At 34.9% G+C, this 22,871-nt stretch overlaps 1 protein-coding gene across 1 annotated transcript in view; it reads right to left on the minus strand.

Annotated features, from left to right (window-relative positions):
• The window catches only part of NOC3L (NOC3 like DNA replication regulator), a 35,870-nt gene that overhangs the window by 9,047 nt on the left and 3,952 nt on the right, over window positions 1–22,871 (minus strand). The window contains exons 3-20 of the mRNA XM_010974308.3: window positions 22,305–22,437; window positions 21,426–21,583; window positions 20,781–20,834; window positions 19,542–19,672; window positions 17,722–17,883; window positions 17,434–17,527; window positions 14,710–14,885; window positions 14,147–14,275; window positions 10,631–10,762; window positions 9,087–9,167; window positions 8,524–8,624; window positions 6,302–6,374; window positions 6,160–6,223; window positions 6,003–6,074; window positions 5,459–5,640; window positions 4,247–4,375; window positions 3,282–3,379; window positions 241–325 (exon numbers count right to left, since the gene is read on the minus strand). Of these exons, the coding sequence (XP_010972610.1) occupies window positions 241–325; window positions 3,282–3,379; window positions 4,247–4,375; window positions 5,459–5,640; window positions 6,003–6,074; window positions 6,160–6,223; window positions 6,302–6,374; window positions 8,524–8,624; window positions 9,087–9,167; window positions 10,631–10,762; window positions 14,147–14,275; window positions 14,710–14,885; window positions 17,434–17,527; window positions 17,722–17,883; window positions 19,542–19,672; window positions 20,781–20,834; window positions 21,426–21,583; window positions 22,305–22,437 (2,054 nt within the window). The remainder of the gene's footprint in view (window positions 1–240; window positions 326–3,281; window positions 3,380–4,246; window positions 4,376–5,458; window positions 5,641–6,002; window positions 6,075–6,159; window positions 6,224–6,301; window positions 6,375–8,523; window positions 8,625–9,086; window positions 9,168–10,630; window positions 10,763–14,146; window positions 14,276–14,709; window positions 14,886–17,433; window positions 17,528–17,721; window positions 17,884–19,541; window positions 19,673–20,780; window positions 20,835–21,425; window positions 21,584–22,304; window positions 22,438–22,871) is intronic.

Below are 22,871 nucleotides of genomic sequence, written 5' to 3' on the forward strand. Positions count from 1 at the left end.
TTAACAATGACAGGTGCTGGGTCAAGTCTTGGACATATGGGCCATGTCTCACTTTGAATAAAACTGTCTCATGACTGCCTCTACAGAAGTCCAACCCCAGAGATCCATCCTACCATCAGCTGCTAAATATGAAAAAATCTACCTAGAAAGTAAGTAAGCAAGTTGAAATAAGTTATTGAGAGACATATTAATTTAGTTTTTATTTTATCTTTTAAAAATATAATGAAAAGTATCACATACCTTCTTTTTGGAGTTTGAAGATTCAACAGGAGGATTGAATGTCATTGCTGCCATGCTATAAGCCTCAAAAAGTTCTGCAGCGGATCTATAATCACAAATATAAGAAACGTAAAGATATCATTGTATCTGTATAATTCAAAAATAATTAGATTGTACCCAAATGTTTATTATTCTAAACCCATATATTAAAGTATAACATAATCCTGCTTTTGTTTTTTTCTCCTTAAAATCTTCTTTGTCCCAGGTTTTTTATCTTCTAGTTTTATTGAGATATAATTGACATACAGCACTGCGTAAGTTTAAGGTGTACATGATTTGACTCACATCATGAAGTGATTATCAGTAAGGTTTAGTGAATAACTATGATCTTATATAGATAGAAAGCTAAATAGAAAAAAAAATGTTTCCTTATAATGAGACTCTTAAGATTTACTCTCATAACAATGTTCATATATGACACACAGCAGTGTTAACTGTATTTATCATGTTGTACATTTCATCCCTAGTACTCATTTATGTTGCAGTTGGAGGTTTGTAGCTTCTAACTGCCTTCATCCAATTCCCTCTCCTGTTAACCAGAAATCTGATCACTTTTTCTTTGAGTTTGTTTTCTTTTGAAGTATAATTTACCTACAACAGTACGTTAGTTCCAGCTACACAACATAGTGTTTCGATATTTCTATACTTTTCAAAATGATCACCACTGTAAGTCTAGTTACTATCCGTCATCAAATATGTTACATAATTATTTAATGTATTCCCCACACTGTTCCTTTCATACTTGTGGCTCATTTATTTTGAACTGAAAGTTTGTACCTCCTAATCGCCCTCATCTACTTCTCTCCTTCCCCCATACCCCCTCCCCTTTGGCAACCACTACATGTTCTCTGTATCTATGTCTGTTTCTGATTTCTTGTTTGTTCTTTGTTTTGGTTTTTAGAGTGAAATCATACAGTATTTGTGTTTCTCTTTCTCACTTAGCATAATACCCTCTAGGTCTATGCTGTTGCAAATGGCAAGATTTAAGTCTTTTTTATGGCTGAGTATAGTCCATTGTGTGCATGTATGTGTGTCTTCTTTATCCACTCATCTGTTGATGGGCACTTAGGCTGCTTCCATAGCTTGGCTATTGTAAATAATGTTGCAATGAACATAGGGATGCATATATCTTTTCTAATTAGTGTTCTTGTTTTCTTTCATCAACAAAATACACTTATATAAGATAAATTCTAAATCCCCATGCTATGACAACATTATCCCACTAAATCCACCTCAGAAAGGTCTGATAATACATTTAGAAATATAGGCCTAGATAAAAGGAAGCCTGAGCAAAAGACCTCAAGCTCAATGTGATCAAATCCCAACCCAACCAGTTATGTGAACGATATGCAACTAAGTGTGACTCAATCACGGAGCATAATGCATGGAGTTATCCTTCACAGATTTAAAACAGCTCAACCCTTCAGTTGTTTGCCTGGACTGAAAGCAAGGAGAAGCCAATCAGGACAGAATAAATGTTTATACCCACAGCATGTAAATGAATCCTTAACGATTTGGGGTTGGTTCCCATTCTCCAAAGGACACTGGCCAGGGCCTACAAAGGTTGCAATGAGGCTCACGTCCCAAGCTCCACTCCCCAGGGGAGGCCCTCCATAAGTCGTCTTTCTCAAGCCTTTGGGATAAACCCATTCCTCATATTCCGCCAGGAAATGAAACTCTGGCATAAATGAGGCAAATGTTCAAGATCTCTGATAAAATCATGCCAGAAAAGGATCATAAGAAAGTGACAAAGAATCGTTTTCTCCTTTTTTCCTTTTGAAAATCAAGGCTGAGGGACAGGTGGGAAGCATGAGGGATGAAAAAAGTAAATGTCCATTTTATTATTTAATAATGCCAAAGATTATCTCTATCTTACCCAGAAGGAAAAGAGTTTATGGTAAATTACATTTATGCCTCATTTAGAGAGGGCAGCAGCTGACTATTGCCATGTAAAAATATAGACCTGTTTTGCCAAATCTCTCAGTATTTCAAGAGAAGCAAGAAATGTGATTTTTAGGTGAATTCTTTCAATATTTAAAAGATAGCAACTAATTAGATTTTTGTTCAAACTCTGAAAAGGCCAGAAAATCTTGCCTACAGGTCACTTGTGACCTCTGATTTAAAGAAACCAGTAAGTGAAATTCAGGTCTTCCGAGCACAAGACACCATTCTCCTTGTTTGGCCTATGCAATGAATCTTTCTCTGCTCCAAAGAATTTTCAAAATAAAAAATAAACCAGTGTGCTTGCAAAGGAGAAAAATTTACAGCAAAATATTAATTCTGAGTGGTGAGTATATTACAAGGGTGTCTTTTATACCATTTTCCCTTCTTTTCTGTATAATTGAAGTATTTCCTAATTGATTTTGTGGGGAGAAGAAGGTAGTTACCACTGCTTCAACTTCTCTGTACTTTCTGAAATTTTTCAGAATAAATACTTGTGGGAAAGAAGCTTCTTTTAGGAGGGCCCTTTCCGCCATCTGGAAGAGAGTGCAAGGTAAGGGCTGGAAGTACCAGCCCAAGCTTCTCACAGGTCAGGAGGCACTGGACAGAGATAGCCATGAGGGCCAAAGAGAGAAACTTCATTTCTGGACCTAGCAGAACCATTCAGGAAGATTAAAAAAAAGGAGTTTCACTGTGGCTGGACTCATGGATCCTCACATAAAGCAAATATGGCATTATCTTATTAATTGTTCAACCTAAGTAATGGGTGTGGGGATTCACTTTCTTCTACTTATCTTCCTACTTATCTGTATGTGTGAAACTTTTTATGACCGCCCCCCCCCCCAAAATTGTTAAGTGATTACACAGAACAAACTAGCAAAATCACAGTCATCATGTCTTATCTTTAGACTAATTCAGGAGTATGAAGTGGACCAAATCCAGAATAACCAATAAGCACTTTACATTCTGTAACCTACTACTTTATAAAACAGACTTCTCATAGTAAAAATAGCTGTCAACTGAAATCTTAAGTTCTATAATAAGGCAATGCTAAATACCACCTCCGGCTCAACTCTGGTTTGAGTGCTTCTGAGCCTTCAGAAGGGGCTCCAGCGATGAGGTGCGCTGCAAATCTCTGCACAATGGGATGGTAATGTCGCTGAAGGGGAAACAGGACAACCATATTTTGCACAGGTCAGTATTTTACAAAACACTAACTAAACTTCAATAAACACTTATTTAAAAAAAAAAACACATATGCATAAGTAATTCATAAGAACCACATACCTACAGAAAAAACACTATCTTTGCTCACAGGATTCCAACAGATTCCAGATTGCAAATCTGTTTGATGACCAAGTTACCAGTAATGCTGCTTAGTCTTCCTTTTTACAGTATAAAAAGAAAAATCAAAGAGCAATTTCTCTTTCAGAATGAAAAAAAAAAGTTCTTTTACACCAGGTTTCCTGAAACATATTTCCTACGAGCCTCACTCTAAAGCTGCTACCCGCACTGCAGGATCACAACATAGGGGAAACCCTCTTGAAACTGGCGGGCTTGTGGAAGTCTCCCTGGATAGGACCCAATAGAAATGTGCCTGATGACAAATCTGAATAGTGCTAGGGAAAGATTTTAAGAAATCTTACCCCACAAAACTGTCATCATTTTCTGCTTCATTAGAAAATGCATCTCAACATCTTAACAGTAAGAGCAAAGTGTAATGTAGACTATTAAAACAAGATTTCTACGGGGAGGGTGTAGCTCAAGTGGTAGAGCGTGTGCTTAGCATGCACAAGGTCCTGGGTTCAATCCCCAGTACCTCCATTAAAAAAAAAAAAAAAGTTAAATAAATAAACCTAATTACCTCTCCCCTACAAAAAAAAACGAAAAAAAAAAAAATTTCTAGGAGAGGTGGTCGCAGATTAAAATACATTAAGTTCTATGGCAATTATAACTGCTTGGGGGAAAACTGAAAAAAAAAAAACTACTCACAAAAAATGACGGGACGGGGAGGGGGCACTCTTACCCGCAGTGCATGCAATTCCCAAAGAGCAGTGTTCTGAGCATTGCAGTACTCGGGCTCCTCCAGCTCAGGAAGGAAAACTCCGCTTCCCTGAGATTCATTGTCAAGCAACAGATCTGTTTTGGGGAAAGTCTGCAATAATATCAATAAAAGGAAGGATTAATTAAAGTAACACTGTTAATTTTATGAATGTTATTGGGTTCTGTACTTTTATTTGTATTTAAACATAACTTGATTTTATGGTTACATAAGAGCTATAAGCACAGGCACTTTATATCTAGTTTTAATTTTTGCAATCTAAGTTTACACCGTAAGAGGACAAAAATTGGAAGAGTATTTTCTTAGCTTGTTTTGAAAAGAATTCATTTTTTTCTTAGAAAAGAAAATAGATACTCTTTTCACTCAGCAATCCCACTTTTAGGAATTTTTCCTATAGAAATAATTACATTAGATACACATGTAAGAATATTCACTAAGCATCATTCATAATAGCAAAAAAAAAAAAGGAAACACCCTATGTCCACCAAAAGAAAAATGTGAGGTGTAAAAGCCAAACTGCCTAAATTTAAATCCCACCTCTGCCACTTACTAGCAGTGTCACTTTAGGCAGGTTACCTAGCCTCTCTGGACCTCAGTTTTCCCCATCTATACATTGGGAACAATAGTAGTAGCTACTTCATTATTGTTACGAAAATTAAGTGACTTAATTTTTGTAAAGTGTTTATAATGGAAGTCGCATAATAAGAACTATGTAAGTGTTTATTAGACCAATAACTTTATATATAGTCATTAAGGAGACAAAATAGTTTTATTTGTACTGACACAAAAATGTGTTCATCATCATTAAGTGTTTAAAAAACTTGTAGAACAATAATATATATTGTAATCCCCTCAATCCCCTTTCCAGTTTAAAAAAAAAAAAAAGTTTTGTTGTTTTCCTGTGTTTGTTGTGCACATTTATAACCAAATTTTAAGTCTGCTGGGAGGATACCTACCAAATGGTAAAAATGGTTAGTTATCTCTAGAGAGTGTCAATATGGGTGGAATGCTTTCCTTTTTGTAATTTTATGTTCTTCTTTTATCACCTAATTTTGTTACAAGTGTGAATTACTTTTAAAATTAAAATAATTAAATGAGGAAAAAAGATATGCATCAAACAAAACACCATTGCTGCATGGCAAGAACTTAGCTCTTTTCATCTGTATCACCACTTACATGCATTAATATTCTGTTAGTTGCCAAAATGCCAATGCTTGAATTTGGAAGAACGTGAAGAGCAAGGGTACAAAGGCGCTTGATGAAGGCAAGGGCCCGCTGCTGTGAAACTTGCTTTCTGCGCTTAGTCAACATGACGTCAAGGCACTGGAGCACAATCTCAACACCTTCATTGGTAGCACCTAAAACAGCAGGTATACTCTTCAGGGATGTTCTCGTTACTGTTTCATTACACAATTTCACTGAACTCTGGAAAAAAATCCAAGATGAACCTGTTGCACCTGCCCCACATCACTTCCCTAAACGATGAAGTAGTGCTACACTGCTCGAGAGATGAAGCCCTGAGTTGTACTGCATCTCCAGTCAATTCCGGAAGTGCTCTCTCCAAGACTCACGTATGGTTAAACAGAGACATGTGGCACTGGCAGACCGGCATTTTCTATCTCAGCTCCTATCTCTCAATTTTCACTGACTACAATTCCGGTCACATTATATTCTTAAAAGACAAAGATTTACTAAAGACACATTATCTAAACATACATACCTGCATGTAACTTGAACAGTGTTTTGTAAAGATGTGTATAGAATTTCATTGGATCAATATTCAGAACATCACCTTTGAAATGACAACAAACACTAATTAGGTATGTTACTGCCTCCAAAGGTAAAGCAAACAAAACCTGATCAAGAAAATATTTCACCTTGCCCAGAAAGAATATGAAAAGCGGTCTGGACACAGTGCAGACTTTCTTGATAGCTTAGGTCCTTAAAGAAAAGAAAAAGGATATTAAGAATAATTACCATTTATATCTTAAAAAGTAATTCATTAGCAGAGTTACTTACACCAGACTCAATGAGAGAATGCAGAACTACTAATAAATCATCAAAAAACTCCACATTTATAAGATGGGCAAACCTAAAATCAAACAAAACTTAGTTAAAAAGATAACCTAAACACAGAAACAGAACAGCTAAAAATTAAACTTGACTTTGAAACCATATTTTTAATATTCCTAATTTCAAAGTGTTAGCTACGATGGAGATGATGATGATTATGATGATGATTATTAATACTTTTTATTAATTCAGATCACCCTTTTGGACAATCCAACCACAACTGGACACCATACTCAGCAGGAATATACGTGGCACAAGACAAACTAAATTTTTCAAAAATACTTCCCTCTGAGAAAGAAGTTGCTAAGAGCAAACAATTTCTCTGAGGGAGGTTTACCAGGTGTCCAGCAATGAAGGAGCCAGCAGCAACAGATTCTAGAAAAACAGGGCAAGAAGAAGGAAAGGAGGAAAGATTCTGCTATTTATAAAAAAATTTAGGAAAGCTTTAAAAATAAAAGAGAAAAAATGTTGGACCTAGTGTCTAGTTCAGGCTCAGCAATTAATTACCTGTATAATCCTATGTAAAAACTGACTCTCCCAGCCTCTATTTCTAGAAATAAGTGAAATCACTCAATAGTATTAAAGAGAAAGAATCATGTGAGCTACTCAATGTCACAGCACTCTGTACACTATAAAATATTAGGCACCCAAGTAGTTAAAGTTGGGATATCTCTTCAATATTAGTGCAAGAGCCTTTGACACTACGTAAATCTTAGGGGGAAGGACCTTAGAAGTCACACATTCCCTGTGTATCAGCACAACATTTTTGGGAAGCAATTTGGCAATATTTATTAAAATTTAAAATGAGCATACCCTTTGACCTGCCATATATGCACACAAGTACGTTAAGAATATTCCCAGTACAACACTGGGGACTGACCAAATAAAGTATTATATAGCTATAAAATGGAATATCATGAACTTAAAAAAAGTCTATCTATAGGTGCTAACATGGAAGGATACTGAGAATAAGTTTATCCAAAAAAAAAGGAATTACAGAATAGTATACATTTGTGTGAAAGATTCAATTTGTATGAAAGAAGGCACATAGGAGGGGGAACTTACGATTTTTAAATTTTTAATCACATTATTGCAATTTTTTAAATGAGTATATATTATTAAAAATTTGCTTAAAGAAATTAGTCACTGAAAAACAAACAGGTCCCACCTAATGTAAGAATAATCCCTCCTCTCTGAACCTCTGACCGATCTCTCTGCAGTGACAAGGACTACACTACCTCATAAGGGAAAGCATCGCATCACCAGCTAGCTGCAGTCATTAGAAAATAATTTATTTTATATTGAACTGAACTTTCCTTTTCTCTATCTTTCAGACATTAACCCTACTTCTAAAGCTGTGCTGTCCAACAATGGTAGCCATTAGGCATTTGAAATGTGGCTAGTCCAAACTGAGATGTGCTGTTAAGCGTAAAATGTACACAGGTTTTTGAAGATATGTTAAGAAAAAAAAGAATGCCAACTATTTCACTGATGTTTAATGCTGACTGTATGCCAAAATAGTACTTTAGATAAGCTGAGTTCAATAAAATATATTAAATTAATTTCACCTGTTTTTTCTTTTTTCTTCAATGTAGCTAAAGGAAAATTTTCAATTAGGTATGTAGTTCAGAGTATATTTCTATGGGCCAGCACTGTTCTACAGGATAATACCTCAAATAACTGTAGGAAACTATCATGACAACTATTATCCTGGCTCACACCCCCTAACAAGTTCATCAGTGTTGACAGAAAATACAAAAAGATCTGTCTTGAGAGGAACAGATGACACAGGACTAGAGAAACTATGTGCAAGCTGGGCAGGAACAGACCCGAGAGTCACCGGCGTGAACCATTCAAACTGATGGTGAAAACTCATGACAGAGCAGAAGGAAACAAGCACTGAGACGAACCTCAGGGATAGCGAGCAGCAAGCAAGCAGAAGGAAAGAGTTAGTGAAGCAGATTCACAAAATAAAACATTTGAGATGAAAAAACCAAAACAGTGCAGGGTTGCGGACAGTTTCAAGGAAAAGCTGGTGACAAATAAAAAAGGAATGAACAGAGATGGACGCTGGGTCATCGTTAGTGAACCCTGCTTAAAATTCATGGCTACTTCAGTCTTATGTGTTTAGAAAGAATCTAAAAGGTTTCAACCTACACAGCCCTTACTTGGCAAGACCTTCTAGAACTGCTGGCAGGAGAGGTGACCTCTGGGCCTTCTTCAATATTCTGAAGTAGGTTACAAACACAATATTCAAAGTCTCCGTGTGCTGGCAGAACAAACAAACAAAATGACTTTGATATAACCTAGAGTACTTTCTCCTGGGTCACCATAACTGTCCCTTTCAAAGCTCAATCTTTTCTGGTCTTTCCCATCCCTCCCCACAACTCAATCTTAAGAGTTTCAACAAAACTGAATAGGGGAGAGGATACAGCTCAGTGGTAGAGCACGTGCCTAGCATGCACAAGTACCCCCCGGTAAATAGATAAATAAATAAATCTAATTACCTCCCTCCTCCAAGAAAATAAACCTAAATAAACAAACAGAATAAAGATACACATCCTATGATCTCATAAAACTAGCGTCGATCACTTTGTCATTTCTCACATATCACAACTAAGCCTCATGAAATAAACCAAAGTTACGTAACCACAAGTTAAAACGACAGATCTCTAGTTATAATCACTTACCAAGACATTTTAAAAGCGTAAGAGAATGTGAAACTGCCTACCAGTTTAAGTTTTTTCTCAGTACTCTCTGAAGCCTCTGCCTCCCGAAGCTCTCTCTCTAGTTTCTCCTCTGCTTTCTTCCACTGAAAATAGATTGAAAAAAGAGTGTGTAGCACTGAGTGAAAAAAAACTAGCTTCAGAGATGCATTAAGTGTAAATATTATGAAACACATACAATAATACCATAGATTGTCTATGAATACAAATATAAGCAAAAGAGAGTAAAAAACATGGATAACAAGCCAAATTTATGACAGTGGTTGCCTCTCAGGAGGAGGGCAGAACAAGATTGGAGGGCAACAAAGGGGATTCCAACTCTATCACCAATGGTTTCTTTCTTTTCAAGAAAAAACCTAAGTATATTAATATTTGCTCATTCAGAATGGTGAATATATGGGATATGTTTATTATCCTCTATAGTTTTCTGTAATTTACATTAAAATTTTTCAAAAAAGAAAAAAGGGAAGAACATGCTGACCCCAAAATAATTCTTATTGTTAAATCACCTACAACATGGAAACCAGTCATAAACAGTACTTCCCAAACTCATTTACAGACAATGCATAAAACCAAATGCTATATATAGAGAAATTCAACAAAATACCAATTTTTTCCCACTCCTTTATGCTGTAAGGGCAACAATGGTTGCTAAGCTGCCTGGGCCCCAGGGGACTGACTGAGGAATAGTTTCCTTCCCTCACATCAACTTGTTAAAGAACTGCCATGTTGTTGAGTCTTTGTTTCCCCATCAGAGCCACATACATGCTATTCTTAACAGGCACATCCAACTTACATTAGGATAGTATAAACAATTAAAAATATTTACCTTCATTTGTTAACAATTATTAAGTCTATTTTGATATTCCTGCCATGTCTTCAAAATTTATTAGACACAAAGATGGATATCCCCAGAAATTATTTTTTCTTTTGTTTTTATAAACAAGTTGATAGTCCTAATAAACTGTTTAGAAATGTTTTGAGAAGTGGTAATAATATTGATGGCGGCAGTGGTAACTAACGGTTATGAAGTACGCCCACTCCTGGGCACTCTGTTAAGTGCTTTACCTACATCATTTTACTGAAACTGCAAAACGACCCTGCAAGGTAGGTGGTGTTATTAGCTCCATTTCTCAAAATATTTTTTAAAAGTTTCCAAAGTCTCATAGTAAGTAAACAAAAGGCTGGAATTTCAACCTAGGTTTCAAATACAAACCAACAGAGAAACATGATTCAGTTAAAACCTACTTCATTGCCAACTTCACATGAATACATCCTTTCTGTTAAGGAAGGAATCTGTGTTATCACAATGAATCTAAGAGGATCTTAAACGCCAGCAAGGCAAGAAAACCATTTCATCTACTGTTCTTTTTGCCAGTGAACTGTGAGTTTAAGTTGATTTAATAAAACATTTGTTTGCAATAACTGGGGAAAACAAAATTACCTAAATGTTAGATTCTAAAATATTTAAATTTATGATTTAACTATGTTTTTGCCTGTACATATTCCATGATTTTAATCTAAAATGAAATAAAAAAGGAAATCAAACCTTTCTCTGCATTCTTGATAGACTTTTTCTCTTTTCCTTGAAAGTCATGAATTTTTTTGGTTTATTAATATCCTCTGTATCTTTTTTCACTTCTACTTCTTTGATCCTTAGGCACAAGAATGTTTTTAACATCTAATATTGAAGAAAACATAAATATACAGCTTAACATTTATACTGCCCTCAAATACTTTAAACAGAATAAGCATTTAACAATGTTATTTCCTTCCTTCATGCCAAAACAAAACTTTGAAACATCTTTAATCACATTTTATACAAGTTCTATTATCTTTTTGCCAAAAACACTCAGTAATTTGTGTCTAAGAAAGGACACTAGTATTTGTCTAAATACACATATTATTTTGCAGTGTAATAAGAACAAGGAAGAGAGAACACTAACACTACACGGCACTGGTAGACAGGATTACAGAGAGCAGACAGGCCAGAAAAAGGTTTGGACCAGTATGGGTGAAGAGGACATTTATTAGCTATTTCTAAACCAGCTTTAATTTCCCATATCAGATTCTGTTTTGTAATTAAGATTTCTAATCTTTTTTTCTCAATAAAAATAACATGTGGAAATAACCTAAATGTCCATCAACAGATGAATGGATAAAGAAGATGTGATGTGTGTATATATATCAACAGAATATTACTCAGCCATAAAAAAGAATGAAGTAATGCCACTTGCAGCAACATGGACAGACCTAGAGATTATCATATTAAGTGAAGTAAGTCAGCCAGAGAAAGAAATATCATATGTCACTTATATGTGGAATCTAAAAATAAATAAATAAAGATACAAATTTTATTTACAAACCAGAAATAGACTTACAAACCAGGTCATAGAAAACAAACTGTGGTTACTGGGGGCGGGGGGGGAGATAAGGGATAGATTAGGAAGTTTGGGATTAACAGATATACAGTACTATATACAAAACAGATAAACAAGGACCACAAGGACCTACTGTATAGAACAGGGAAGCATATTCAACTTCTTACAATGAGCTGTAATGGCAAAGAAACTAAAACTATATGCATGTATGTATGTATATGTATAAATGAATCACTTTGCTGTACACCTGAAACTAACACTGTAAATCAACTACATTTCAATAAAAAGTAATAAAAAAAAATGACAAGAAGACTAGTGTTATTAATTTTAAGACAACTTATTTTCCTTTAAACCAATGGGTCTCCAACTTCAGCAAACATCAGAATCACCAGTAGGGCTTGTTAAAACACAAATAACTAGACCCCATCCCCAGGTTTCTGATTCTGTAGTCTGCAGTAAGGCCCCAGAATTTATATTTCTAATTGCCGGCTGATGCAGGGACCACAATGAAAACCACTGCCTTCAGTCATTCAAAAAAAAAAAAAAAATCAGAAACTAATTTAGAAATCGGTGTTTTGTGTGCTACAACAACCATCCAAACACAGACTAAAGAGGGGTTAAACTCCTACAATTTCTCAGGAGGAAACCACTCTAATGATCTGCAGTCACAACAGCATTCCTGGAAATATATATATATACTGAGAACTACAGATCTGTGTTATTCTGAGGTTCCAATATGTACATTTGGAAGAAGGTTGAGAATTTCATTTAAAGCACAGAATGGAAACAAGGAAAAACTAAAAGCATAAATACTGAACCTGAAGTCATTCTAGGTTTCAGAAAGATCAATTTGAGTATTATGTAGGTATTCTAAGTGCTCATAAAATATCACCCACAAATGAAAAATTACTCCAAATCAAAGAATGCAGCATATGGTCAACTAATCTTTGATTACAGCACCAAGAATACACAATGGGGAAAGGACAGTCTCTTCAACAAACGGTGTCAGGAAGACTGGATACCCACATGCCAAAGAATGAAACCGGACCCTTATCTTACAGCAGTCACAAAAATTAATTAAATGGATTAAAAACTTAATGTAAGACCTGAAACCACAAAACTCCTAGAAGAAAACATAGGAGAAAAGCTCCCTCACACTGGTCTTAGCAATAATTTTTTAGATATGACACCAAAGCACAGGCAACAAAAGAAAAAACAGACAAGTGTACATGCATATTAAATCATCACACAGTACACCTGAAAGATAAAAAACATACAAACTATATATACACAAAACAAACACCCAAGGAAGTAAAGAATGCAGTTTATATGCTAGCATCACTAAAGTAAAACTGTCTCCATATGTTCAATTTCATGTTCAAGCTTTATTATCTGATTACTCTAAAATTCTGAGTAATACTTAATTATTTATAATTTTAGCAGTTCAACTAAAATTATCAGCCTTAAGAAACGAAAAGGATTTGATGGCAATGGAAGACTTTGAAATTAGGAAATAAAACAGAGTAGAAAATATCAGCTTAACTATCAAAACCATATGACTAAAAATAAAGTTATGAAAATATCTAAGACCCAAATGAAGGAAACAATAAACCTTCACTTAAGAACATAAAAGAAGCCTTCACTAAATGGCAACATACATGATATTCTTGAATACAAAAAATCAATTCTGTAAAATAAGTCAATTAAAATTTAAAGCTTCTATAAAGTAAAAAGACCACAATACAAAATTAAAAGAGTAACAAATAAATTGCAACTTATCTAACAAAGACTTAACATCCTTACTAGGTAATGTAAGCTCAACAAACACAGAGCTTTTGTTTCTTTTGTTCACTATTTTATCCTCAGGACCTAGAATAGTGCCTAGTACATAGCTCACATTTACTGAAATAAATATTTAAAAATTTATAGCAATTCATTAAGAAAGACAAATACTTGAGGAGAAAAAGTGGCAAACAATACAATCAGGCAAAAAATTCAAATGACTAACAAATGTATGAAAGGAAGTAAAACCTCACTAATAAAAGTGTATAAACAAAATAACATTTACTAATATACATAAATTTTTACCTACTAGACTAACAAAGATTAAATAGCAAAAATATTCAGCACTAGGTAGGGAACACAAGTGATAAAACGTTTTTGGAGGACAATCTGGCATTATCTCTCATATATTTAAATGTGTATACTGTTGGATCCAGTATCTACACTTCAGAAATTTAACTCACAGAATACTCATACAAGTGTACTAAAACAATGTGGCCAAAACGTTCTCTTCCATGCTGATTACAGCAGCAAAATTCTAGATACAACTCAGCTGCCCATCACATAGGGGCTATATATTCACGTAACGGAATACTAGAGCACAGATTACGAAGAACGCGCTGGCCCTCTACGTTAAGTCCACAACATGTAAAATGAAAACAGCTCCAGAACAGTTTCCATAGCATAAAACCACTTTTTATTTTAAAATATAAACAAAGTACGTCTATATCTGCACAGAAAAACATCCAAAAGGATACATACCAAACTGAGTGATTATTTTTGAAGAGTTGAGTACTTTCACTTTACACACATCTATAAAAAGTAAATTCCTTGTAACAACTGAAAATTAACTTTGCAATTTAAAAACAAACACAATGCAAAGTAAGAAAAGAAAGGCTTACCTCTGGCCTAACTTCATAATTTCTGCCCTTCACAAAACCAGAAATCACTTTAATTACACCCAAGGAAGCTTGGCCTAATTTATCTTGTTTAAAGAGTTTCTTTACTGCTTCACAACACATTTCAGATATCTGAAAAATAAAATGTTACACGAAACCAGTGTTTCTCAACCTCAGCAGTGCTTACATGTTAGGTCACATAACTTTGTTGTGGGGGCCTGTCCTGTGCACTGTAGGATGTTTAGAAGCCTCAGTGACCTTTACCCTCTAGATTTCAGAAGCAACAGTCCCCCAACCATGGCAGTCGTAACAATCAAAATGTGTGCAGACCTGGTCTAATGTTTCCAGACATGGCCTAATGTTCTCTGGAGGGCAAAACTGCCTCCTGTACAGAACCACTGCACTAAACTTACGTTCAAATAATTTTCTTAAAATGACAGTGTTTAACAAAGGACCCTATCTTAGCAATAAGTAATAGCTCTAGAAGAATTTTGAGCAAGAGAAAAAAAATAATCACATCATCTATAATTTTCTGTTAAGGATAATAGCAACAAACAGCAACGCACCGATTTTGACACGTCATTCATGAGAGGAACAATCAATACAATGATGTTGTTGTGAAAGTTGAAATGAGGCAGGGCCACCAACAGCTCACACAGGCTCTTCACCGCCACCTCTGCCAGGCCCTTGTATGCCTTTAAGGAAACTACATTACTTTTCTTCAGCTTCCTTTGCTTCCAGTCTAATCAAAAGATAACTGGAGTTATTTTACTCATTGGTCAAAACTTCAATTAATTAGCTTTCAAATTGACAGCAATAAGCAATAAAATGAAAACTCAATACATCATATGAATTCTTCAATATGAGTTGTCTACACTTAGACATGAGTACAAATAGTATCATTAAAATTTGTCTACCATCACCCACCCTTTGACTCTAACCACGATTACAAGAACCTTGGCTTTTCATAAACATCTTTTTCCCTGGCTTCTTGCTGATGCTTACTGTGGTATCTTTACCCAGGTGGTCCAGAAGATATCTAAATTCTCCTTCAAAATAATTGATGATTCATAGTATCTCTTTGTTAGAAATTTCTACATACATACTCTGGTACTGTAACAGTATATTGAATATAAGAAGATGGAAATCTGCTGGTTTTTTTCTAGAGTAGGTTCAATACCTCCCTCCACATCATACACAGCCAGAAAGGAGAAAGACAGTATGGATGACAGTGTCTTTGTTTTAAACTTGCTTCTCATCGATATGAATCTTCCTCAAAGAGACTGTATTCACCATAAGTAAGAACTGTATCTTCCATTTACTCACAACTAGCAAGACTTCATAATGGATGGATAAAGGGTAAAAAAAAATAGTTCATACATATAATAGAATTATTATTCAGCCTTAAAAAAGAAGGAAAATTTGACACATGCTACAAGGATGACTCTCTTGAAGACATTATGCTAAGTGAAAGAAACCAGTCACAAAAGGACAAATCCTCTATGATTCCACTTATGAGGTTCCTGGAGTAGTCAAATTACAAAGTAGAATGGTGGCTTCCACAGGCTGCAGGGAGGAGGAAATAGGGAGTTAACATTTAATAGTTGCAGAATTTCAGTTGGGGAGGATAAAAAAGTTCCAGAGATGGATAGCAGTGATGGTTGTACATGTGAATCTACTTAATGCCACAGAACTATACACTTAAAAACAGTTAAAATGATCAATTTTATGTTATATATAGTATCAGGATTTTTTTAATTAAAAAAAAGAGGGGGGAGAGTATGCTCAGTGTAAGAGTGCCTGCTTAGCATGCACGAGGTCTTGGGTTCCATCCTCCGAAACTTCATTAAAAAATAAAATGGATAAACCTAATTACCTACCCCACCAACAGTTAAGTGCTCATGTATAACTGAAAAATTGTGCTCTACACTGGAATTTGACACAACATTGTAAAATGATTATACATCAATAAAAAATGTTAAAAAAAAATTTAAAAAGAAAAAAAAAGAAAAACTTAAAAAAAAAATTACCTACCCCACCTACAAACCCTCCAAAAAAATTCAAATAAAATAAAAATAAATACATTAAAAAAAGAACTTCATATTGGTTCAATCTGCTTAGAAAAGGCCTACACCTGCACGGTCTAGTACAGAGGTCACTAGCCACATGTGGCAACTGAGCATTTGAAATGTGACTAGTGCAAATTCAGACGTGCTGTGAGTGTAAAATACACACCAGATTTTGAATTTAGTACCAAAAAAAAAGAAGAACCTAAGATATTGCACTAATTTTTAAAACTAATTACATGCTGAAATAACTTGGATATATATATACATATATATATATAATTTACCATTAAAATTAATTTCATTACTTTTTACTTTTTCTTTCAGTGTGGTTAACACTTTTTTAGATGACATGTGTCTCATGTTTGACTTCTATTGAACAGTGCTGGTCTACACAAAGCTCCCAGGCCTTAGAACAAATGCTAGTATACAGGTTCCAGTTCGCATGCCAGAGCACAGAAGCAATACCCATGCCACCCACCCCTACCTTCATGCCATCATTCAGCCAAGAGAGTCAGCAGTCCTGTTCCAGCTGAGCTAGCAACTAAGTGATCATAGACCCAGCACTGAGTACAAAAGCCCAACTGAGTCAAGTGAAAGCACCTCGCCTTGGCAATTAAATCTCTTCCTCATTCATGCCCGAATGCTTCCTATTTTCTTCCCTTTCTGATCAAAGAGAGAGAGGACAAAGGTTCAGTAGAAGAGTTTATCATACCAAGTAACTGAACTGTAAGTCCATTTTCAAGGCACTCATTACATCCATTTCAAGTCATCCTTCTCCCCTGACTACCCCCTCCAAATAAAAAATAGAACAAATTCCAACCATTCATGAAGTCAAGAAACATACAACTACTCACTAGGTAAAGCACTGCAGCAACGACAATGCTAATACTGATAGCTGACGGTGTCTCCTACAGGTTGGGCCCAATTCTAAGCATTTTATATCTATTAATTAATTCACCTCTCACAACAATCCTATGAGGTAAGTACTAATCTTATTCCCATTTTATAGACAGAAAAACCAAGGCATGGACAGATTAAGTCACTTGCCTATCACACTGATATTAAGAGGTGAACCAGGATCTATCTGAACCCAGGGAGTGACTCTAGACCCTGATCCAGACCATGCATGATTCTGACTCTCAATACACAGACAGAATACAGAATTCATCTTCCTGATCAAACTTAAGTGTGTCACATACGTTTAAGATAGTTTCAAGATACCTTTAACCATCTGCTCCAAATTTTCCAAATAAAATTTATATTGGCTAACCAGGCCTTCTTCAAATTCTCTTAACTTTTGAGTTTCTTTGCGGATCTAAAAAGACCAAAAAAGATCATCTTTTTAAATCAAAATATTGAAACCATTTTTAAATTAGCACAAAATGAATGCCTAGTCTATACTCAGTCCTGTAAAAAGCAAACGAACAAAAAACCCTGCACTATTTCTCCCAAATCTAGGCTCTCCAAAACTTTCAGCTTATTTTGTGTAGTAGTGATATCCAGCATTACCTTGGTAGATTTTTCTGCTTCTGTTAGGGGTCGTATTTTATACGAAGGAGTAATGTCTTTAAATAACTCCATCAGAGAAACTGTCACCAGCTTTCGAACAGTAACAGCCACATCAGGATCCTGCTCCATCAGCATAGAACGTAATTCTTTCAATTTTTTAATCTGTTAAAGAAATAACTCATAAAGCTAGAGAAATGGCAAAACAATTACAAACAGAAGACAACAGCCTCACATCTGGCACAGTAAGTGGAATTCACACAATGGCTCACAGTCGACTCAAGCCACACACCACTCCAGACACTGCTCACATTAACAACAGATAAATCACTAAAGTTATAAGTGAATCATATTTTTGTTAAATAATCAGTTAGAAAAAATACACATTAAAAAGTTTAAATTTATTAATCTACATGTTTTTTAGTAATTCTTAGGTTTTCTTAAAGCACATGCATCCCATTTTCTTAAAAACACTTTCTGAAATATGCTAAAACATTACATACACCAATCATGTACATTAAGCACCTATACATGAGCTAATCAGGAATTAATGATAATGTATCCACATTAACTTTAGCTTCGGCAAGACTCATAATAAAGATCATTTATATTATGTGTTGAAGAAGTGAAAAACTGGCTTCAACAAATGTGCTTGATTGGATGAACGACCACTGCCAGCTGAAGGGATACCTTGAAAAGCAAGGGTCTGCGCTGTCAGCAATGTCTGCCACAGTAGTAAGTAGGACAAACATGCCACCACCTATCTACATCCCTGACTTGTACGAAATGAGCATGAGGATCCAGAGTTAGAAGACCTGGGTTCCAATCAAGTGGCTGTTAAAATCTGGAACAAATCACTTGAATTTTTTAAGCCTCATTTTTTCAGCTATAAACTGAGATTGACAGTTCTTGTCTCCATGGTTTTATACTGATTAAACAAGATCATACTGGTAAAAAATACTCCAAATTCCAATTCCCGATTCCACTCCAAACCTTCCCATCAGTTTATGAGAAAAGGACAAGCAATACTGAAAATATAAGCCACATGCATTTTTTCTTTAAATGTAAATAACATATTTTATCTCTCAATAAACAAATATCTGTCACAGTAGGATGCTGCGCACACAAAGGTAACAAGAATAATAGTACCACTTAAATGAGTTCTTGTATATTTTATCACTTAATCCTCACAATAAAGTTTTAAAATTAGGTGCTATCCTCTTTTTAAAGATGAAGAAAATGAGTCTTGGGTAAAACACCTTACCCAAAGTCTAACAGACAGTACTGAGTAAAGCCAAGACTGAACCTCAGGTTTCTTGAGTTCACATGTTATAACTATCACCATCTTTCACTGCCCAAGGCCCACTGGTAATTCATTTCAATTCTTCAGTCTTTTTCACTTAAAAATATTTTCCACTTACATATCCATGTACTAATTTCACTGACTTTTGTGTAGTATGTTTCTTAATAACTCTATAGTTCAGTCAAGCAAATCAGCAAGTTGGTACTTCCTCTCTAGTATTACTAATTTTTACACTTACACCATTTTTAGAATTACAACATTAAGTCCAGTATCTTCATTTAGACATGAAGAAAACAAGACTCAGAGTATTTAAATGACTCTTCTAAACTCACAGAAGAAATGAAGTTCAGATGTAGGATTAGGTTAAAGTTCTGTCTACTCTCTTATTCTAACTCAGTTACTACATTTTGTTAATGCTGTTCCTTCTTATGGGTGCTTATAGCTAACAAGAGAATCTTAAAAGATTAGACACTTACACCGTATCTAATATGAAGAGTCTAAAGAAATTAATTATACTTACATTACTTTCTGGATCTGATATTATGGCAGATGCCAAGGCTGCAATATGCATTTTCTTCTCCTGTAGTTTCTTCTTCCTTTCAATTAAATGTTCTTCTAATGTCAGCTCTCGAATGGGTTCTTCAATGATCTCTGAAACAGATTAACTTTCCCCTCTTAAACATTTCTTTATTTACAAGCATCTTTATTTACAAGCATTACTTAATTAGTAAAATAATTTTCTTGTAGTAACAAATAGTCATAATGAGAGCTAACTTTTATCGAGCACTTGCCATAGACCATGATTACTACATATCATCCTCTCAACAATCATATGAAGCAAGTACTATCACTGACTCCACTTTGTTGATAAACCGAGGCAAAGAGAAAGTAACTTGCTCATACACCAGGCAGAAATGGGATTCAAACCCAGGTAGTCTGACTTGACAGTTCATATTCTTACCTGTGCTAACAAACCCACAATAATTCATTCTAATTAAAGGAAAAAAGCAATCTGATTTATTTTTTTAAAAAATAAAAAAGAATATGCTCCTTCATTTTCAACTCTATACAATCATCTGAAATAAAATACATCCGCCTTAAGAAATTCACAGGGAACTAAATTTAATAAGCATACAAGCATGCTCTGTAGTGAGTCTCTTACAAAGGAGGCCTGAAAACAGGTAAATAGCTGACCTGTAATCTCATTTACACTAATAAGATTTGCTAAGAGAAAGTAAAATTTAATAAGTTTGTTCTATCACAAATTCTAAACAAATACAGTTTCAAACAATAAAATATGTTCTTTAAGTTTAACTTTGATTAGAACTCTTCCAGCCATTAGAAAACCACATTCAATTACATAAAGCAGGCATATATAAAATTGTTGTAACAAAGAATCAAAATGGTTTCATAACACAGATTCACTTTTGTAATTTAAAGCTAAAAAGTTAATAGTTATTTGTAGGCAGGTCTTTCACCTAAAATTAAAAAGAAATTCAAAATAGTAACAATTCACAAGACTCTTCATGCATGCCTAGCCATCATAAACATAACTGCACAAAATGTTCCATAATAAAAGCAATAAAGAATCAAATTACACAAGGTGAGACTTTCAAAATGTGGGAAAATGTTCAAAATGACCTTGAAATAACCAGTACTCCAAACTGCACATTCCAGATTTTATCTAAAATTAACTATTATACAAAAAAAGGTAATTCTCAATTAACAATTTAGTAACTAGAAAAATGCACCCTATTACCTTCCTCAGGTTCCGTCTCTTCCTGATCCTCTTCATCTTGGTTACTGTCAATAACTATATAGAAAACATGCAATTAAAAATGCAATAATATACTTAAGTGGTGATCACAAAGTAAAGCAAGGAAGTGATTACCATAAAAACTCATGAAAATAGTTACTTTTATTAGGAGGGAGCAATCAGTGACTGAGGGGAGCACAAGGGAAGTTTCTGGGTGCTGGGTGGGAGTATTTCTTTCTTGCCCAGATGGTAGTTTTATGGGTGTGTTTTTGTGATAAACCATGTAATTTCACATCTTTGATATCTCGACTTTTGTGTGTTTATTTCATAGAAAATACATATAAGAAAAAAAAGCTAATAAGGGATGACTAATATGCTCTAATTTTAGAAACAACAGAATTAGAATGAAACACTCTGAAAAGAATCACCTGAACCTTGTGGCTTCAGTTGTACTCACAGTATAATGCACCTGAGATAATCATCTCTACTTCTGGCCAAAACCACTAAGCTTGCTATATGACAAATTGGAGCTACCCCTTTTTGTAGCTATGCGTAAAAGTCAAAATAAAATTAAATTTTGAGTGAAAAAAAATGTGATGTTGGTAAGGGGCTAAAATTGTAACTAATACAAGGGCTGATGAGACTCACCTGGTTTCTCCCTGGTTTGTGGGATTATACCACTTTTATCTTTGATAGGAAGCAAGTGAATCAGTTCCTTCTCTGGTGCAGTTTGCAGGGTTCTTGGTATTTTTTCATATTTATCTATAACACGCTCATGCTTTCGTTTCTTGGCGTGAATAGGCTCACTGAAGGAAAAAAAACCTAATTTTTAGTTTGAATGTATTATTTAAAAAGGAACCTAGAGACCTATCATTTTTAAAGTGCAGAAAAATAAACCAATAACCAAATCTTTAAAAGGCATAGAGATATGAACACCTAGACCAGGAACATAGCAGGCATTCAAACAGTAAATGAATAAATGAGTTGTACAGTCTACTGTAAGACTCAACCATAGCTACATTTAGTTTTCCCTTTAGATAACAAATAGATTTTTTTTTCTTTTGAAGAAAAATCCACAGAGCCAAGGGTGACATCATGCTATTTTACTTTACCAAAAACCTTCAGAGCATAGCACAGACTTAGGAGATTGAAATACCTAAGTTTAAATTTCAGATCCACTACTTGTGACTATGGGAAAGCATTAGTTTCCTCTCTATAACTGGGAATAATACCTACTTAATAGGGTAATAAAGACTGAGATCATGGACATAGAGAACAGCATACTTCACCCATTCACTTCATTTCACTATTAAGACTCAAAAGAAATAAAGATATGCACTAGATAAAATCAACTTGTTTTATTCATGAACTCTCTTTATTTAGGAAATAAACTGAATAGGGTTTACTCTTTGTAAACATTGTGTTCAGAGCTGAGCAGCATCTTGCCATAACCACCTAAGCAAAATTCACAACCAAGTTTTTAACACTGAAAGGACGTGAGTGATCATAATGTAAATGAAGTATTACCTAGAAGAAAGATCTCTCGTTAGAAAAGATGCTCTTTGTCCTAAATCCTTCATTAACTGTAAGTCATCTTCATCCATCATATCTAAAGGAAGGGCTTCCTCTTCTTCTTCCTCTTCCCTCTCAATCCTTTTACCTATTCCACAGAAAAAAAAAAAAGAAAGAAAGAAAAAATGAGGAACAAGTATTAGAAATATAGAACTCTGAATTTTTGTGTGTCCAATAGGAAAAGCTTATGCTCCTAATACCTTAGCCCAGTGTTTTCAAATGGAAGCACTACTGACACGCTAGGCAGGACAATTCTCTGTTGTACTTTGGTGTCGTGGGCTAGGCAAAATGATCTCTGAAATCTAAATTCCAGCAGCATTCTTAGGTCACTGTAACAACCAAAAAATAAATGTCTCCACCCATTCTGCAATGTCTTTCAGAGCATCTGAGAAGCAATCAATCAATGACTTAGCCCTTCAACTCTGTCTGATCTCCAAAGACTTTCCATTCCACTTCAGCCACCCCCTTGTCAGGGCCACACCCCAAACCCTGGCTCACTCCACTCTGACCACAACCTGTTGT

The sequence above is a fragment of the Camelus dromedarius genome, chromosome 8, assembly GCF_036321535.1.
Source record: "Camelus dromedarius isolate mCamDro1 chromosome 8, mCamDro1.pat, whole genome shotgun sequence".
In the NCBI taxonomy this organism is placed as follows: Eukaryota; Metazoa; Chordata; class Mammalia; order Artiodactyla; family Camelidae; genus Camelus; species Camelus dromedarius.